This window comes from Alexandromys fortis, unplaced genomic scaffold (assembly GCF_014885135.2).
Source record: "Alexandromys fortis isolate MF-2015 unplaced genomic scaffold, M_Fortis_MF-2015_v1.1 scaffold_231, whole genome shotgun sequence".
Classification (NCBI taxonomy): Eukaryota; Metazoa; Chordata; class Mammalia; order Rodentia; family Cricetidae; genus Alexandromys; species Alexandromys fortis.
In genome coordinates this window covers 156,446-169,981 of record NW_026068613.1, presented here as the reverse complement: position 1 = coordinate 169,981, position 13,536 = coordinate 156,446, and the positions used below count along the sequence as shown (strand labels likewise).

Genomic DNA, 13,536 nt, shown 5'->3' with positions numbered 1-13,536 from the left:
GTGTGTGTGTGTTCATGTGTGGTGTTCACATACATGTGCATGTGGAAGCCAGAAGACAACCTCACATGCAATCCCTCAGAGGTCATACACTTTGTGTCTTGACAGGGGTCTCCCTGGAAACTGGAAACTGGCCCATGATTGGGCTAGGCTGGCCAGCAAGCTCCATGGATCCACCTGTCTCTGCCTCCCAGAACTGTGACCATAAGCGTGTATCACCACAGATGGCTTTATACGTGGGTGCTGAGGGTGGAGCTCAGGTTCTCTTGCTTACATAGCAGGTGCTTCACCAACTGAGCCATTCCCCTATGCCCCGAAGAATGGTCTTTGACAATAAAGTGTTGAGGGAAAAAAAAAAAGTGAAGGCACAGATCCAAGTGCCCCAGAATAGAAACGAAGTCACGAAAATGTCCCTGTGATGTTGAAACACACTTGTCCAAACCGCCCTGGAGCTGGGAGATTGCAAACAGAGGAGAAATGGCTGAATTCAATGTCCTTCATAGTCAGAACCACTGAGGCATAGGAAGACAAAGGACGTGCGTCTAAATCGCCGAGAAAGCCAGTTTTGCTTGGGTCAGAATGGCAAGTCTGATTACTTGCACTACGTGTCCTCTACTCCTGTGGTGGGAGCCCAAAGCCTCCAGGCATTTGCTCTGGTCTAGGAGACATCCACCCGCCGACCCAGTGACGATGGAAACGGCCTGCAGTCGGCCAGGTCAAGTAGCTTCTAGCAGTGCTCAATAGTGAAAATGACATCTGCTGTTTCCTCCACCCCCCCCCCAGAACTTAGCGGGACGCTGTGGGCACAGGAGGTGGTCATCCAGGACACCCTTCCTCTCATAAAGAGCAGGAGGTAAGGAAGGTAATGTAAGTCACCAGGGAAGAGGGTGTTAGAAAAATGGACCCGAACACTAGGCAGACTGAGGCATGATGAAGAGTTCAATGCCAGCCGGGACTCAGAATGAATGAATGAATGAATGAATGAATGAATGAATGGGGTGGGAGGAAGAAAGGATCACACTCATGTGACCTTGGGAGATGACCCAGAGGGTTCTAGCCAACACATCCAGCCACCCAGCCCCCAAGCAAACACAAGGAGCGAAAGATTCTCCCAGAAGTGTTTGGGCAAATTCCCAGTGGCTCCTTAAAGAAGACAAGGGCTTTTAGTCCCCACGGGCACTGCTAGCACCCTTCTCTTGGCACTGACGCTGTGCCCTGCTTGGGGCTGAGCCCGTCCAGTGCAGAAAGACACAGGAGACCTGCTCTTGAGTCAGCCCTTCTCTCTCCCCCACCTCCCGTACCTCAAGTCTGATTCCATTTGAGAGGAATCAGTAGACAGCCATATGGTACCCCATCGGATCCCTGAGCCAGCCGCTTGGGTGGTGCTGGCTCTCCTCTGTCTCTGTCTCTGCTGCTACTTGGCCTGGCACCGCTCAGACCCTCTGGAGGGAGCCAGGCACGAGGGAGCAGACTGCAGCACTGAGAAACACCACTGGCCTCTGTCCATCTACTACTGTGCAGCCCAGCTCAGAGGGGGCAAGGAGACATAAAGGCACAGGGTAGCCAGGCATCCAGGCCGCACCAGCACCACAAAGAATAAATGATACTGCCACTGTCTCATTACAGGGGGCAGAGGGAATGCCAGACACTCTCCCACTGTTCGAACGGATTGTTACTCCTCACAGGCACAACTGTCTTTCGTTACTGTCAGAATTTTACCAGCAGAGCTGGGCTTGGGTGGCACACACCTATAGTCCCAGCTACTCAGGAGGCTGGGGCAGGAAGACGGCCTGAGAGGAAGAGCTTTAGATGGCAGTGTTTGTGTGTGTTTGTGTGTGGGGGGCAGGGGGTAGTGCAGACAAGAAAACCGAGGCTTGGTGTGTTCAGAAATTCACTCCAATTTCACTGGGTAGTAAGGGGCAGGCCTAGGACTTAAACCCAGGCATGCTTTTATACTGCATACCAAAGCAGGAGAAAGGAGGCGATTAAAAACAGGGCCTCTCCGGTTCCCAGACGCTAACACAGAGGGCAAAACCCCTATGGGCAATACCTACTGGCTATGTGGAGACAGATAAAGACAGCTGTCTGATACCTATGCAGAGGGAAAGCCCCTACGTATGCACGCACGCACGCACACATACGATACCTGCTGGGATGGCAGAGGCTCCCACAGAGCCACTATCTTAGCCTGTGTAACTGTGGTGGGGGACAAAGCAAAGCCTTTAGCTCCAAGAACAACTGGCCAGAGGCAGCTGGACTTCGAGGTGGCTAGGTGATGGCACAGGCACACCACACACAGTAAGGCACAGTGCGTGTCCATTTCCACGGGACTTAAAGGCTTCAAGGTCTGTTGCCTCATCGAATTTCCAATTTCTGAGACTTAAAAGTGTTTACGTTTGAGAATCTGCTGTGTCATCGCCAATGTGGTCTAAACGCCTAACGTGTAATTAGAAATGAGGCAGAATGGGGAATTTTCATAGAAGCTGTGTTCCGGGGTTATGACTAGGTCAGCAGCCGATTCACACACCTCAAGGTCAAGCAAAAGAAACTGACTATATGATCACGCCCATGATCACTATACTTGCAAGCTGGAAGCATGAAGATCCAATTAAAACTAGCCTCGGCTACACTTGAGGCCAGCCCACATGGGGCCCTATCTCAGGAAACCTTAAGCTCTCTCTCTCTCTCTCTCTCTCTCTCTCTCTCACACACACACACACACACACACACACACACACACACACACACATACACTTATTCAAAACTTAAGAAAAAGAAGCTAAGTACAACCGTAAACACTGTACAATACCACTTACGAGCAAGTCTAAAAAATGCCAACTCAATAAACAAGCTGATAGGAAGTTGCCAGGGGCTTGGAGGAAGAACTCGGGACAATTGCACAACGACACAAGAAAACGTCCACACTGTCAAAAGAAAACCTTCTGGAGTGGTTCTCTCCTTCTACCCTGTGGGTCCCAGGATTGAACTTGGTCGTGGTGTCAGTCCTCGCCTACTGATCCATCTTGGTGACCCAGCACGAGAACACTGGACAGGCACTTGACATATTGCTGCTCTCATCTTTAACAGTTTACCACTCCTCAATAGCCTAAAAAGAAGGCCTGCTAACGTCTTTTTAAATTGCAATCTCTGTGAACACAGAACATTCACTGAACTTCAAGTTTGAGGTCCATACAGAAATAGGGATCCCCTTCCCCCAAAACTAACTGTGTGATCATAGGCAAGTCCCGGAGGCCTCCAGTTTCCTCGTTTTCAAACCAAGACCTGTATCCCTTGCTTTAGCCTCAGAGTTAATATTCAATGCACATGCAAGCTTTTTTTTTTTTTAAATGGCACCATTCACACACACGTATAAGAGAAGGTTGCACAAGCCATAAACAGAGTAAGCAGAGGCTTCCCTGCCCTGCCACCTGTAAGAGCCCTTCAGCGGCAAGTGGACCATGAATGTATTTTTCTATCCAAGATGCAGGGGAAGCAGCTCCGGTTCCCAGGTTAGAATTGGCTACACATCGGAGATGCTTGGCTGGCCAAGTGCTTTCAGGGGATCCAGTGTCGACCTACAGGTGAACAAGGAGAGCCAGAGAAACTAGATACTTTAATGCATGGCCCTGCTGGCTGCCCCCTCCACTGCTCGTGGAGCCATTTGGGCTGCCTTTATCTCTGAGCAGTTAGGTGCAGCTAAATCAACTTGCCTCCTGAAGCCAGGTCCCAGAAGCTTACTCCAGCCTTCTTCCACGGTCTTGCTCTTTAACCAGACATAGCTCAAATACTCTCAACTGAGAAAATTAAGCCCTTCCTACCCAGCGATCCTCTACTGCAGTTCCACCAGCACCCCTCACCTCCATCGCCTTCCAGTTTAACACAAAATTACCAAAATCATAATGAATGTCTAGGCTCTACATTTTCCAAGTCCTTTCCATCATTCCACCGGCCCGTGTTAACAGGGCGGGTACTGCTATGCACTAGATCTGATCACAACGCTGGAGGGAAAAAGAGTCAAAGGGAATGTAGATAGTTCAAGTGTCAAGTAGACACTGGACTAGAATCTGGAATATGGCACTCCTGCCGCGTTCCTTGTAAGACTATTGTGTTTTGTTAATTGTTTGTTTGTTTAGTAGTGCTGGGGATTGAACCCAGAGCTCGTGAAAGCTAGGCAAGTGCTCTACCAATGGCCCTCACCGCCAGTCTCATGACCTCTCTCTCTCTCTTTCAATCATTAGGAAATAAATACTAAACAAAAAAAAAATCCGATCACAGGAAACCTTTAAAAAATAAAAATAAGGCAAGGAAAGTGGTATCTGCTTGTGATCCCAGCACTCAGGAAGTGGGGGAAGTTGGACAGAGAGTTCATGGATAACCTTAGCTACACAGTCTGTTTGAGGCCAGCCTGGGCTACCTGTTTCAAAACTAAAATAAATAAATGGAATAAAAATAAAAAGACAGCAGAGGTTTGTAAGAGCAGAGCCCTTAGATTGATTCAGTGACTCAGTGATTTGCTCCAAGGCACACAGTAGGCCTAGAGACTGTGAGCATCTATCCCTTGAGAGGGGGAGCAACATGCATACAGTGACACCCTTGGCTGAAGTGCTTCCAGCCTCCTCAGGTCCACTCAGATCCACTTGGGTCCTCCACTCATTGGCCTCAGGCCTTTGCTCAAGCGATCACTCTTCCTGTTCCTTCAGACCAACCTCACTGGCCTGGAGGAAGCTAGGTTTCTATTTTTAGAACATTTGGGCCAGTGCAGAGCTAATTGAGCATAAAAAGAAAAAGGAAGGGATGAGCTATCCGGCTTCTGAAAGATTCCTTCCAGGGTCCCAAACTCATCCCCACCTCACTGGCTCCCTTTTTGCTCCATTTCCCGACGTGACCACCCAGGAGAGCACAAACAGATCCCTCTCCAGTAGTGTTCATGTTGAACTGAAGCGTATGTGGGGTGACAAGCTCCTGACGGTAGTGAGGAGCAGAGAGAACATGTCCCTGAGGTCACCCTGGGTGGCCCAGCCTGACAGTGTGCCACTTTCAGCTCTGACATCACTTATGGGCCTGTTCTCATTAAGAGCACTCCCATGGGAAGGCTTCCCAATGGCCCTGGGGGGTTAAGTCAGCTTCAGGGCCATATAGCCTGGCGCAGCACATATCAGAAAGGGACCTGGACCTGCTGCCCTGCCGTCTCTGTAGCCACCCAGAGTCCAGCCCCTGTCCCAGGTCAACAGACACAGGTATACACAGGGGAGCCTAGCTAGTAGCCCGGCTTCAGCTCTGCTCTCCACAAGGGTGGCTCCATCAAGGTTCATTCTTCTGGGACCCCAGGGATTACACTGCTCATTCCTTCCTCCAGTGCTCAGTTAAGTCATGCAATCTTCCTCCTTAGCTCTCCACCGGAATTTAAAGCCTGCCTTTTGGAATCTGAAATAGCTCCTACTGACTCAAGTGAACCAACTAAGGAGACTCCAGGACACTGATGCTTTTAGGGTAGGATAGGGACCACGGCTCCAGCCTTGGGGCCCTGGGTGTGGCACATGCCTATTATCCCAGCACTGTGGAGGTTGAAGCTGGATCAGGAGTTCAAGGCCAATTTTAGCTATTTAATGAGTTTGAGGCCAGCCTGGACAATAAGAGACCCTGCGAAAAAACAAAAAGCAAAGCAAAACAAAACAAAGCCTGCTCAGGGTACTGAATCTGATCAGGTGACTCTGAGAACACCACTCCCTTTTAGGAGCAATTTAGCAATAAACCCAACCTCCATTTCTCAAACCTACTGTTTTTATTCTCTGGTACTCCAGAAACAATACAATATATGGGGTAGGCTAAGTTATGTCTCTCTGAAAGCCATCTATGTCTTTTTTTTTTCCCTTTTAGTTTTTCGAGACAGGGTTTTTCTGTGTAGCCCTAGCTGTCCAGAAACTTCTCTATAGACCAGGCTGACCTCAAACAAACTCAGAGATCTTCCTGCCTCTGCCTCCCAAGTGCTGGGATTAAAGGTGTGCAGTACCTCCTACGAACTAGTATCTATGTCTTAATCCCGAAGACCTGTAAACACTATTTTACTTGGTAAAGAAAAGACTCTGCAAGAATGACGTGATGAAGTTCAGGGATGACTTTGACATAGGTACTTCTGGAGTACCAAGACCATAGGGCAGTCATAGGCATTCGTGGAATGCTTTAAGCCATAAAAAGAACAGAATCCTGCCATTTGCTAAGGGCCGGGGTGGAGCTGGAGATGATTATCCCAAGTGCTTGCCTTCAAGCTTGATGTCCTGAGTTTGAGCCTTGAGACCCATGTGGTGGAAAGAGCTAGACTCGTAGACGTTGTCCTGTGACCTCCATGTGCACATGCGAGTCGGCATGCGCGAGTAAGTACAATTAAATTCTTTTAGATTTGTTTATTTTATGCATATAAGTATTTTACCTGCATGTGCATCTGTGCACCACATGTGTGCCTGGTGCCTGAGGCGGTCAGAAGAGAGCAGTAACTGGAATTGCAAGCAGTTCTGAGCTGCCTGTGCTGGGAATTGAACCTGGGTACTCCGCATGACTAAGTGTTCTTAACTACTGAGCCATCACTCTAGTCCTGCACTTAAGCTTTTAGATTTTATTTAAAAGTAAGAAAAAATTCTGAAAATTTGTATCATTGAAAAAAAAAGATAAGACTGGTAACACATATTTGGGATGGTGAGGCAGGAGGCTAAGAAATTTGATGCCAACGTGGATTACACAGAAAGACCTTGTCTCAGCAGGAAAAAAAAACTGGAGAAGGAAGGTAGAAAGGAAAGAAAGAAAGAATGGATGGAGGAAGGGAGGGATACATGTTTGAGGAAATATTAAGCCCAATTTCAACATTACACAGTGTGAACATGTATGGGAACCCCACGTATGCACAGTTTATGTAACGGTTAGCCACAATTTACCAGAGTCTGGGAGATGGCTCAGTGGGTAAAGCAGCTGAGTCTGGAGCTGCACCCAAATAAAAGCTGTGTGCACTGGCAAGCACCCGTGATCTCAGCACTGGGTGCTGTGTAGACAGGTGGATTGTGGGGGCTCCCTAGCCAGCTAGTTCAGACAACAAGCTCAAGATCACTGGGACCCTGTTCAAAATATAAGGTGGAGAGCAATAGGGGGAGACACGTGAGGTCAACCTCTGCCCTCCACACAGGAATGCATGGGGGGAAAGCACGCACACTCACACAGACAAACACAGACACATGTGAGCATGTTTGCATATTTCCTACATGTATCATAAGAGACACCCAGAGGGAAATTTGGTCCAAAGAGAAAACAACGGTACAGACTGGATGGAATGAAACAGCCACAACCTTACACAATGCCCACCAGCCCGCAGAAGCTGGATAAATGGGATGGAATCTCCCCTAGAACCTCCAGGGGGAGCACAACCTCACCAACAGTTTTATCCCAACGATACCAACTTGGAATATCTGTCCCCCAGAATACTGAGAGCATGCATTTCTGTTGCCTTAAGACACCCAGCCTGTGGCCACTTGTTCCAGCAGCCGAGAGAAACAAATAGAGCAGGATCACTTAGTGCCGCCGAGTGTATGCAGAGAACTGCTGAGCAGAGCATCTCATCCACACGGACTCCTATCTTGCAGACACAAGGCCTGAGTTTGAATTGGTTTCCCCTCCCTAACAACCGCTACCCTGTGCATGTTGTATAACCTCTGCAAGCCCTGGCTTCCCTGGTCACAAGACAGGCATGGGCTATGTCTTTACTGAGCAGCTAGGAGGATAAATGGGTAATGAAAGTAAAATCTTTCCGACCATCAATAATAGTCAGCAATCTAGCTCCTGTGCCACCCCAGGAATTAAGTGAAAACAAAGCAGGCCAGCCTCCTAGTCCGCCACGACCTGGACAAGGCCTCTGAGGCCCACTGCAGGAAATAGATTGTTCCCTTAAAGCCCACCGAATATCAGATATGAAAATCTAAAGAGTCCAGTGAAGCAATTTGGTTCCTTGACGCTGGTCTCACTTCAGAAACGGCAGCTGTCTGGAACCATGAAAGTTTTACAGCACATTTAGACTCTGCTCGGGTTCTCACGAGGCCCTACAGAATGCCGTTCATCCTCGGGGCTTTCTGGGGGAGGGTCCTCCCCTCTCTCTCCCTCTCTCTCTCTCTCTCTCTCTCTCTCTCTCTCTCTCTCCCTCCCTCCCTCCCTCCCTCCCTCCCTCCCTCCCTCCCTCTCTCTCTCTCTCTCTCTCTCTCTCTCTCTCTCTGTTTCCAAATCAGTAGGAAGCAGAAATCTTGGTCCACTTTGTGGCCTTTCACCGACTGGGCCAAACAGCACTCGAGTCTGTCCTAGCAGGCTGGGAAGGATGATACATTCAGGAGTCTGCTTTATTTAGACTGTGGCTAAGTTAGTAAAGAACCAAGGCTCCCAGGAAAGACACCTAGAGTTCTCGCCTGAATGAAAGCTTAGGGAAAGAACGAACTTACTGATAAAAGTTCGCCCAACTCCAGGTGATGTAATTGAAAGAGTAAGAGAGCAGCACCTGCCACCATCCCGGACTTTGTGTCCCCACCAAGGAAACCAGCAAGCCAGGAATGAAACAGAAAGCCCCCTTCCACCCCCCCCCCAACGCCCCCTCTCGGGCCAACGGGTGCCGGCTTTCCATCAGGCGAAGCTCCAACCCCTTGCACTGGAGGGGACTCCTGCTGTTGCTGCCTGATGCTGTCAACCCCGCTCTTTCCTGAAGGCTGGAGCGACAGCCACCTGCGCTCCCTGCTTTTCCCGACCCGAGCCCACCCTCGGAAAGGAAGGAGGAGGCAGGAGGGCAAAGTTCCCTCCCCCTCGCGCCCCGTACTTTGCAGCACCCACAGCTTTCTGCTCTGCCGTCACCATTGACGAGAACCCTAGTCCCCTGGAGGAATCGCTTCTTCTTCCCATTCCATCCTCTCCATCAATGAACACGCAGCGACACCCACGCTCCCGCTCCTCCCACTCCGGAGGGAGCCGGAGCTCAAGAGCGACATCCGGAGTTGGAAGCCGCTGCAGCGGGGGTGCCGGCCACCCTGCCCCGCTGCTCCTCGCCTTTTCCTAGCCACCAGAAGATCCCCCAAACGTGCCACCCCAAGTTGGCTCGGCACTCCGAAAGGATAAGGGATCCGAGTCCTCCGAGGAACCCGCCTCTCCCCAGGAATAGCAAAAGAGACCTAGGGGAGCTCGCGCGCAAACCGCCCAGGGCCACCCGCGGAGTCAGGGATTCGAACCAGCTGCCCTAGTCGCCCAGCATCCCCAAGCAAGTCCTTAGCCCAGCACTTCTGCTGCCCGCTCGTCCACCGTATCCTTCCAAGCAGGTCTCGGCAGCGCCAGGACGGCGAGCCGGAGCGAAGCCGAGGGTCGCGGGGCCCGGGCGGGTTACTTACGCTCGGGCGCGGGGGAAGCCCATGGACAGGAGCACGTCCAGCGCCGACCCATGCTTGACGGTGCCCGGGCGCTGCAGGCGGTCCCTGCGCGGGGTGACTTTGCTGTACAGTTCCTCGCGCGCGGCCATGGAGAGGGTTGGGGTCGCGGTGCCGAGTGTCCGCTCAGTGGCCGCCCATCGCCCGCGCACAGGAGCTGGGGGTCCCGGGAAGACGGCGGGGGCGGTGCTCCCAGCTCCCCAGGCGTAGACTGACGCTTCCTGGAGAGGCCCCGGGAGCTCGGCGCGGGCCGGCCGCTTCTGTGGGACCGATCTCAGCCCGCTGTGCCGTGAAGTCCCAACACTGAGACGCTGCAGCCTTCTCTGTCCTCCGCCCCCCGGCTTCTCCTTCCCGAGCTGTCCGGGAATTTGCAATGAGTAATTTTTGAATGGATCAAAAAGGAAAAGCAGCCTTGTGGGCAGGCCCTGCCTCGCCTGTGTAGGGCCCCGCCCCTCTCTTAAAGCGGCCGCGCGGGCCCAAGCCCTGCTGGCTGGATTCCAGCTGTAGTAGGCATTGCTTCTAGACAGAAGGTCCCGCAGTAACCAACTAGGCCAGTGTGCTTTGGTTCTCAGAGACCCATATCTGCCCTTGGCTTGCACACCGACCCATCTGGGCCTCGAGGCTTCGGAATAGCCCATTTCACGTTTCATTTGATCATTGGCAAGGTCAGTAATGGAAACCTACTGCAAGCATGGATGAGAGGACCAGAAGTCTAAGCCACAGTAAACCCCGTGGAAAGGTATCACTTCAGATTGATCCTGCAACAGTTACAAAGTTGTTAGATCTCCCCCACAGCCCGCCGTGACTAGAGAACGACTTTTGGAAAAGGGCCTCTGACTCTTGGAAATGGTAGGATAGGACCTGAGAGGGCAGAGGCCAAGGAAGAAGGGACAAGAGAAAGGGAAAGAAAAAAGGGAGGAGAAGCAGAGAGAAACGAGGGGCTAGAAGGTAGAAGGAGAAGAAACAGAGAAAGGACACTAACTATAGCACTTCCTAATGGAATGAGCTGACTTTCACGAGGAAGTGTGCACCTTGTCAATAAAGGGGTTCAGCACAGGAGCCATAATTGAACCCCACCGCAGTTGTACCAAACTTTCCTCTCCTTGAAGAAAGGAAGTCATTACCACGAATGCCCCCTGTCTCATACCATGAACTTTGCTGAGGAATTAAAGCTTGGTGACCTGGAAACAAAGCCATTGTCCTCAATCAGAAACAGAGCCGCATTTGTTGTGATAGAAGAGGAGGCATAGATCTTCTTTGGGGTAATAATGATACCTAACATTTATTGGACCCATTTGTGTGTCAATGATTGTGTTAAGCATAATGGTTGAGTTAACTCACGGACCTTTTACAATGCCCTGGAGGGTGCCTACCTGTATAGCTTGGTTTTATAAATGAGAAAACTCAGCTCCGAGGGGCAGAGGAAACCGAAAGAGCTCACAAGTAAAGAGATGGAGCTTTGACTCACTGTGGTGTCCAGAACAAGTTACTTCTGTCCCCAGCAACCTTGTAGTCCCATCTGTACAGTAATAGTCACCTAATACCACACACACACACACACACACACACACACACACACACACACACACACACCAGGTTATCCAAAAACTACAGCGATCTCTTGCTTGCCTGCTTAGGGTGTAGGGAAGGGATGTAGCTTTAAAGATTTCTTTATAGGGCACCAGGGAAAATTATAGCTTAATTCCCTGACCTCTCATCTCACTGTTTTTTTTTTTAATTTTTATTTTAATTCAAAGTACCAGTGGCATTTGGAAGTGGGGAGATGGGACGGGGGAAGCATGGGTAACAATTTGCATATCTCTGCCTGGCATTATGAAAGAGACCAGGGACAGTTCACACTTTCTGATTGGGGGAGTTTTTTCTTCTTCCCAGCAGGGGGAATGCTTGACTGAGGCAGAGGTTGGAGGGAGCTGGGAAAACCATCATCTACAGACTCGCCTCCTTGGGATGTGTTCAGTAGAGTCTACTGGACAGTACCCAGCATCCTACATCTTTTCCAAATACCTGGGCTGGAGCCAGATGATCTGGATTTCCATCAAGAGAAAATACTGTTGGTGGCAGCGCTTTGTGCACTCAGAGTCCTGCAGAAGCAGCAGCTCAAATTTAATGAGCCCGGACCAGAGGCTGCTGCAGCCCTTAGTGTCTGACACATGTGGCTCACTCAATTCTTGGAACAGACTATAAGGTCACTTGGTCTTGAGAAACTGGAACCCATGTCTTGGGTATGTACTGTCCCTTTGCTAAGTACTTACCTCTTTCTATGCAAGAGCTTGAAGCTACATTGCAGTATTTTCTCTTTTACATTTTCTTTATTTCTGTGTGAGTGTGTGCGAGTGTGTTCTCAAGCCCAACAGCGTAGATGTGGAAGGCAGAAGACCATTTGTAGGAGTCAATTCTCTCCTTTTATTGTGTGGGTCCCAGGGACTGAACTCAGGCCATCATCATGCCTCTGCCCGTTGAGCTATCACAATAGTCAAAGTATTTTCTTAAGAAGTTCCAACTTTTGGGGGCTGAAGAGATGCTCATTGGTTTAAGAGAGCATTTGTTGCTGTTGTAGAGGGTCCATGTTCACTTTCCAACACCTTCATGGTAGTTCACAACCATCTGTAGCTCCAGTTCTAGAGGGTCTGATGCCCTCTGCTGACCTCCATGGACACCAAGCATTCATGCGGTACACAAACATCTATGTGGGCAAAACACACGTAAAATAAAATCTACATACAGGATAAAAACAAACTTCTCATATTAAGCCAACAACTACCCACTGTTATAATGGCAAAAAGGATGTCAAACTTAAAGACGGTTGATTCTGACTGGCTTTTTGTTTGTCTATTATTTGTGGCCATCTTCCTATATAGTCCAGGATAACCTCAGACTCAGGATTGTCCTGCTTCAGCCTCCTTCCAAGTCTTCCTGGATTGCAGACTTATGCCACCCATGCACTGTGTGATTGCCTTCTGTGCCTCTTGCCTTGGTTTGTTGGAGCTCTGTTTTTCTGGAAAGGTAATTTAGCTGTCTTTCCCCTGCCTCTGGAGAACTGGAGGACGGGGCGGGGGGGGGCGGCGGGGAGGGGAGGTGATTGGTATAAAAATAGTTGTTGAGAGCCTGCAAAGGACACTATGGAAAACCAGGCACCGTCAATGCAAATTATTTTCTGTTGTGTCTAGGGCGTTTTTGCCATCCTGGCTCCTACCCTTCCTCAGTCCAGTGTCCATGCTTGTTTTAATTGAAACGGCTGCCATTTGCTGTGCACAGGGCCGGGGGCTGGCAATTAAGATGCATTGTGCTTTAATTGTATTGACTTTGAAAGACGAGGGAGAAGCTTTATAAACATCCATATTGTTATATTACAAAGGAGGAAGAAGAAAGCGTGTTCGTCTGACAGTGTATCTTATAGCTGTGGGGAAGAAGGAGGCGGAGGAGGGCTTGCACAATGGTGGAGCTGACACATTGACATTAGGCTGCCTTTCCCTCAGAGGAAAAGCAAGCTGCCATGTCCCTGTGCCCGGTCATGTCAGAACCCACCCAGCTCACAAAGCTCTTTTGTTTATGTGAACACCGTTTCACTTCATGTCACTGGCTCCCAGCCACTTTCTTGGATAGAAGTCCTTCCACAGTGGCCTTAGAGATGCCAAGGTGGGATCAGTTGACTTCACTTCCTCCTCCTCTTCTTCCTCCTCCACTTCCTCCTCTTCCTCTTTTTTCCTCCTCCACTTTCTCTTCCTTCTCATCCTCCTATTCCTCCTCCTCTGTTTTACTTCCTCTTCCTTCTTCTTTTCCCATCCCTCCTCCTCCCTCCTACTGAAACAGTGTCTCACTATGCTGCCAGACTTGGAACTGATTGATCCTCCTGCCTCTGCCTCCCGAGTGCTAGGATTACAGGCAGCATACCAGCATGCACTTGCCCTTTCTGAGCCTCTTCTGTCTTTTTCCTCTCCTCTTGGGCCAGGAGAAAAGGTCAGCAATTGCATCAGAACAGGAGGGAAAGACCGAAGACTGCTTCAGTTCTGAGGGCTGAGTGTAGTCTTGGTGAATGGAAGTGGGTTTTGAGCCTATGGGGATGACTTTCTCTCCTGAACTTCAG

At 50.0% G+C, this 13,536-nt stretch overlaps 1 protein-coding gene across 1 annotated transcript in view; it reads right to left on the bottom strand.

Moving 5' to 3' along the window:
• Window positions 1-10,226, bottom strand: part of Ubash3b (ubiquitin associated and SH3 domain containing B) — a 140,248-nt gene extending 130,022 nt beyond the window's left edge. Inside the window, 1 exon segment of the mRNA XM_050133528.1 lies at window positions 9,396-10,226. Coding sequence (XP_049989485.1) covers window positions 9,396-10,081 — 686 coding nt within the window. The 5' untranslated portion in view covers window positions 10,082-10,226.
• Between the last annotated feature and the right edge of the window lie 3,310 nt (window positions 10,227-13,536).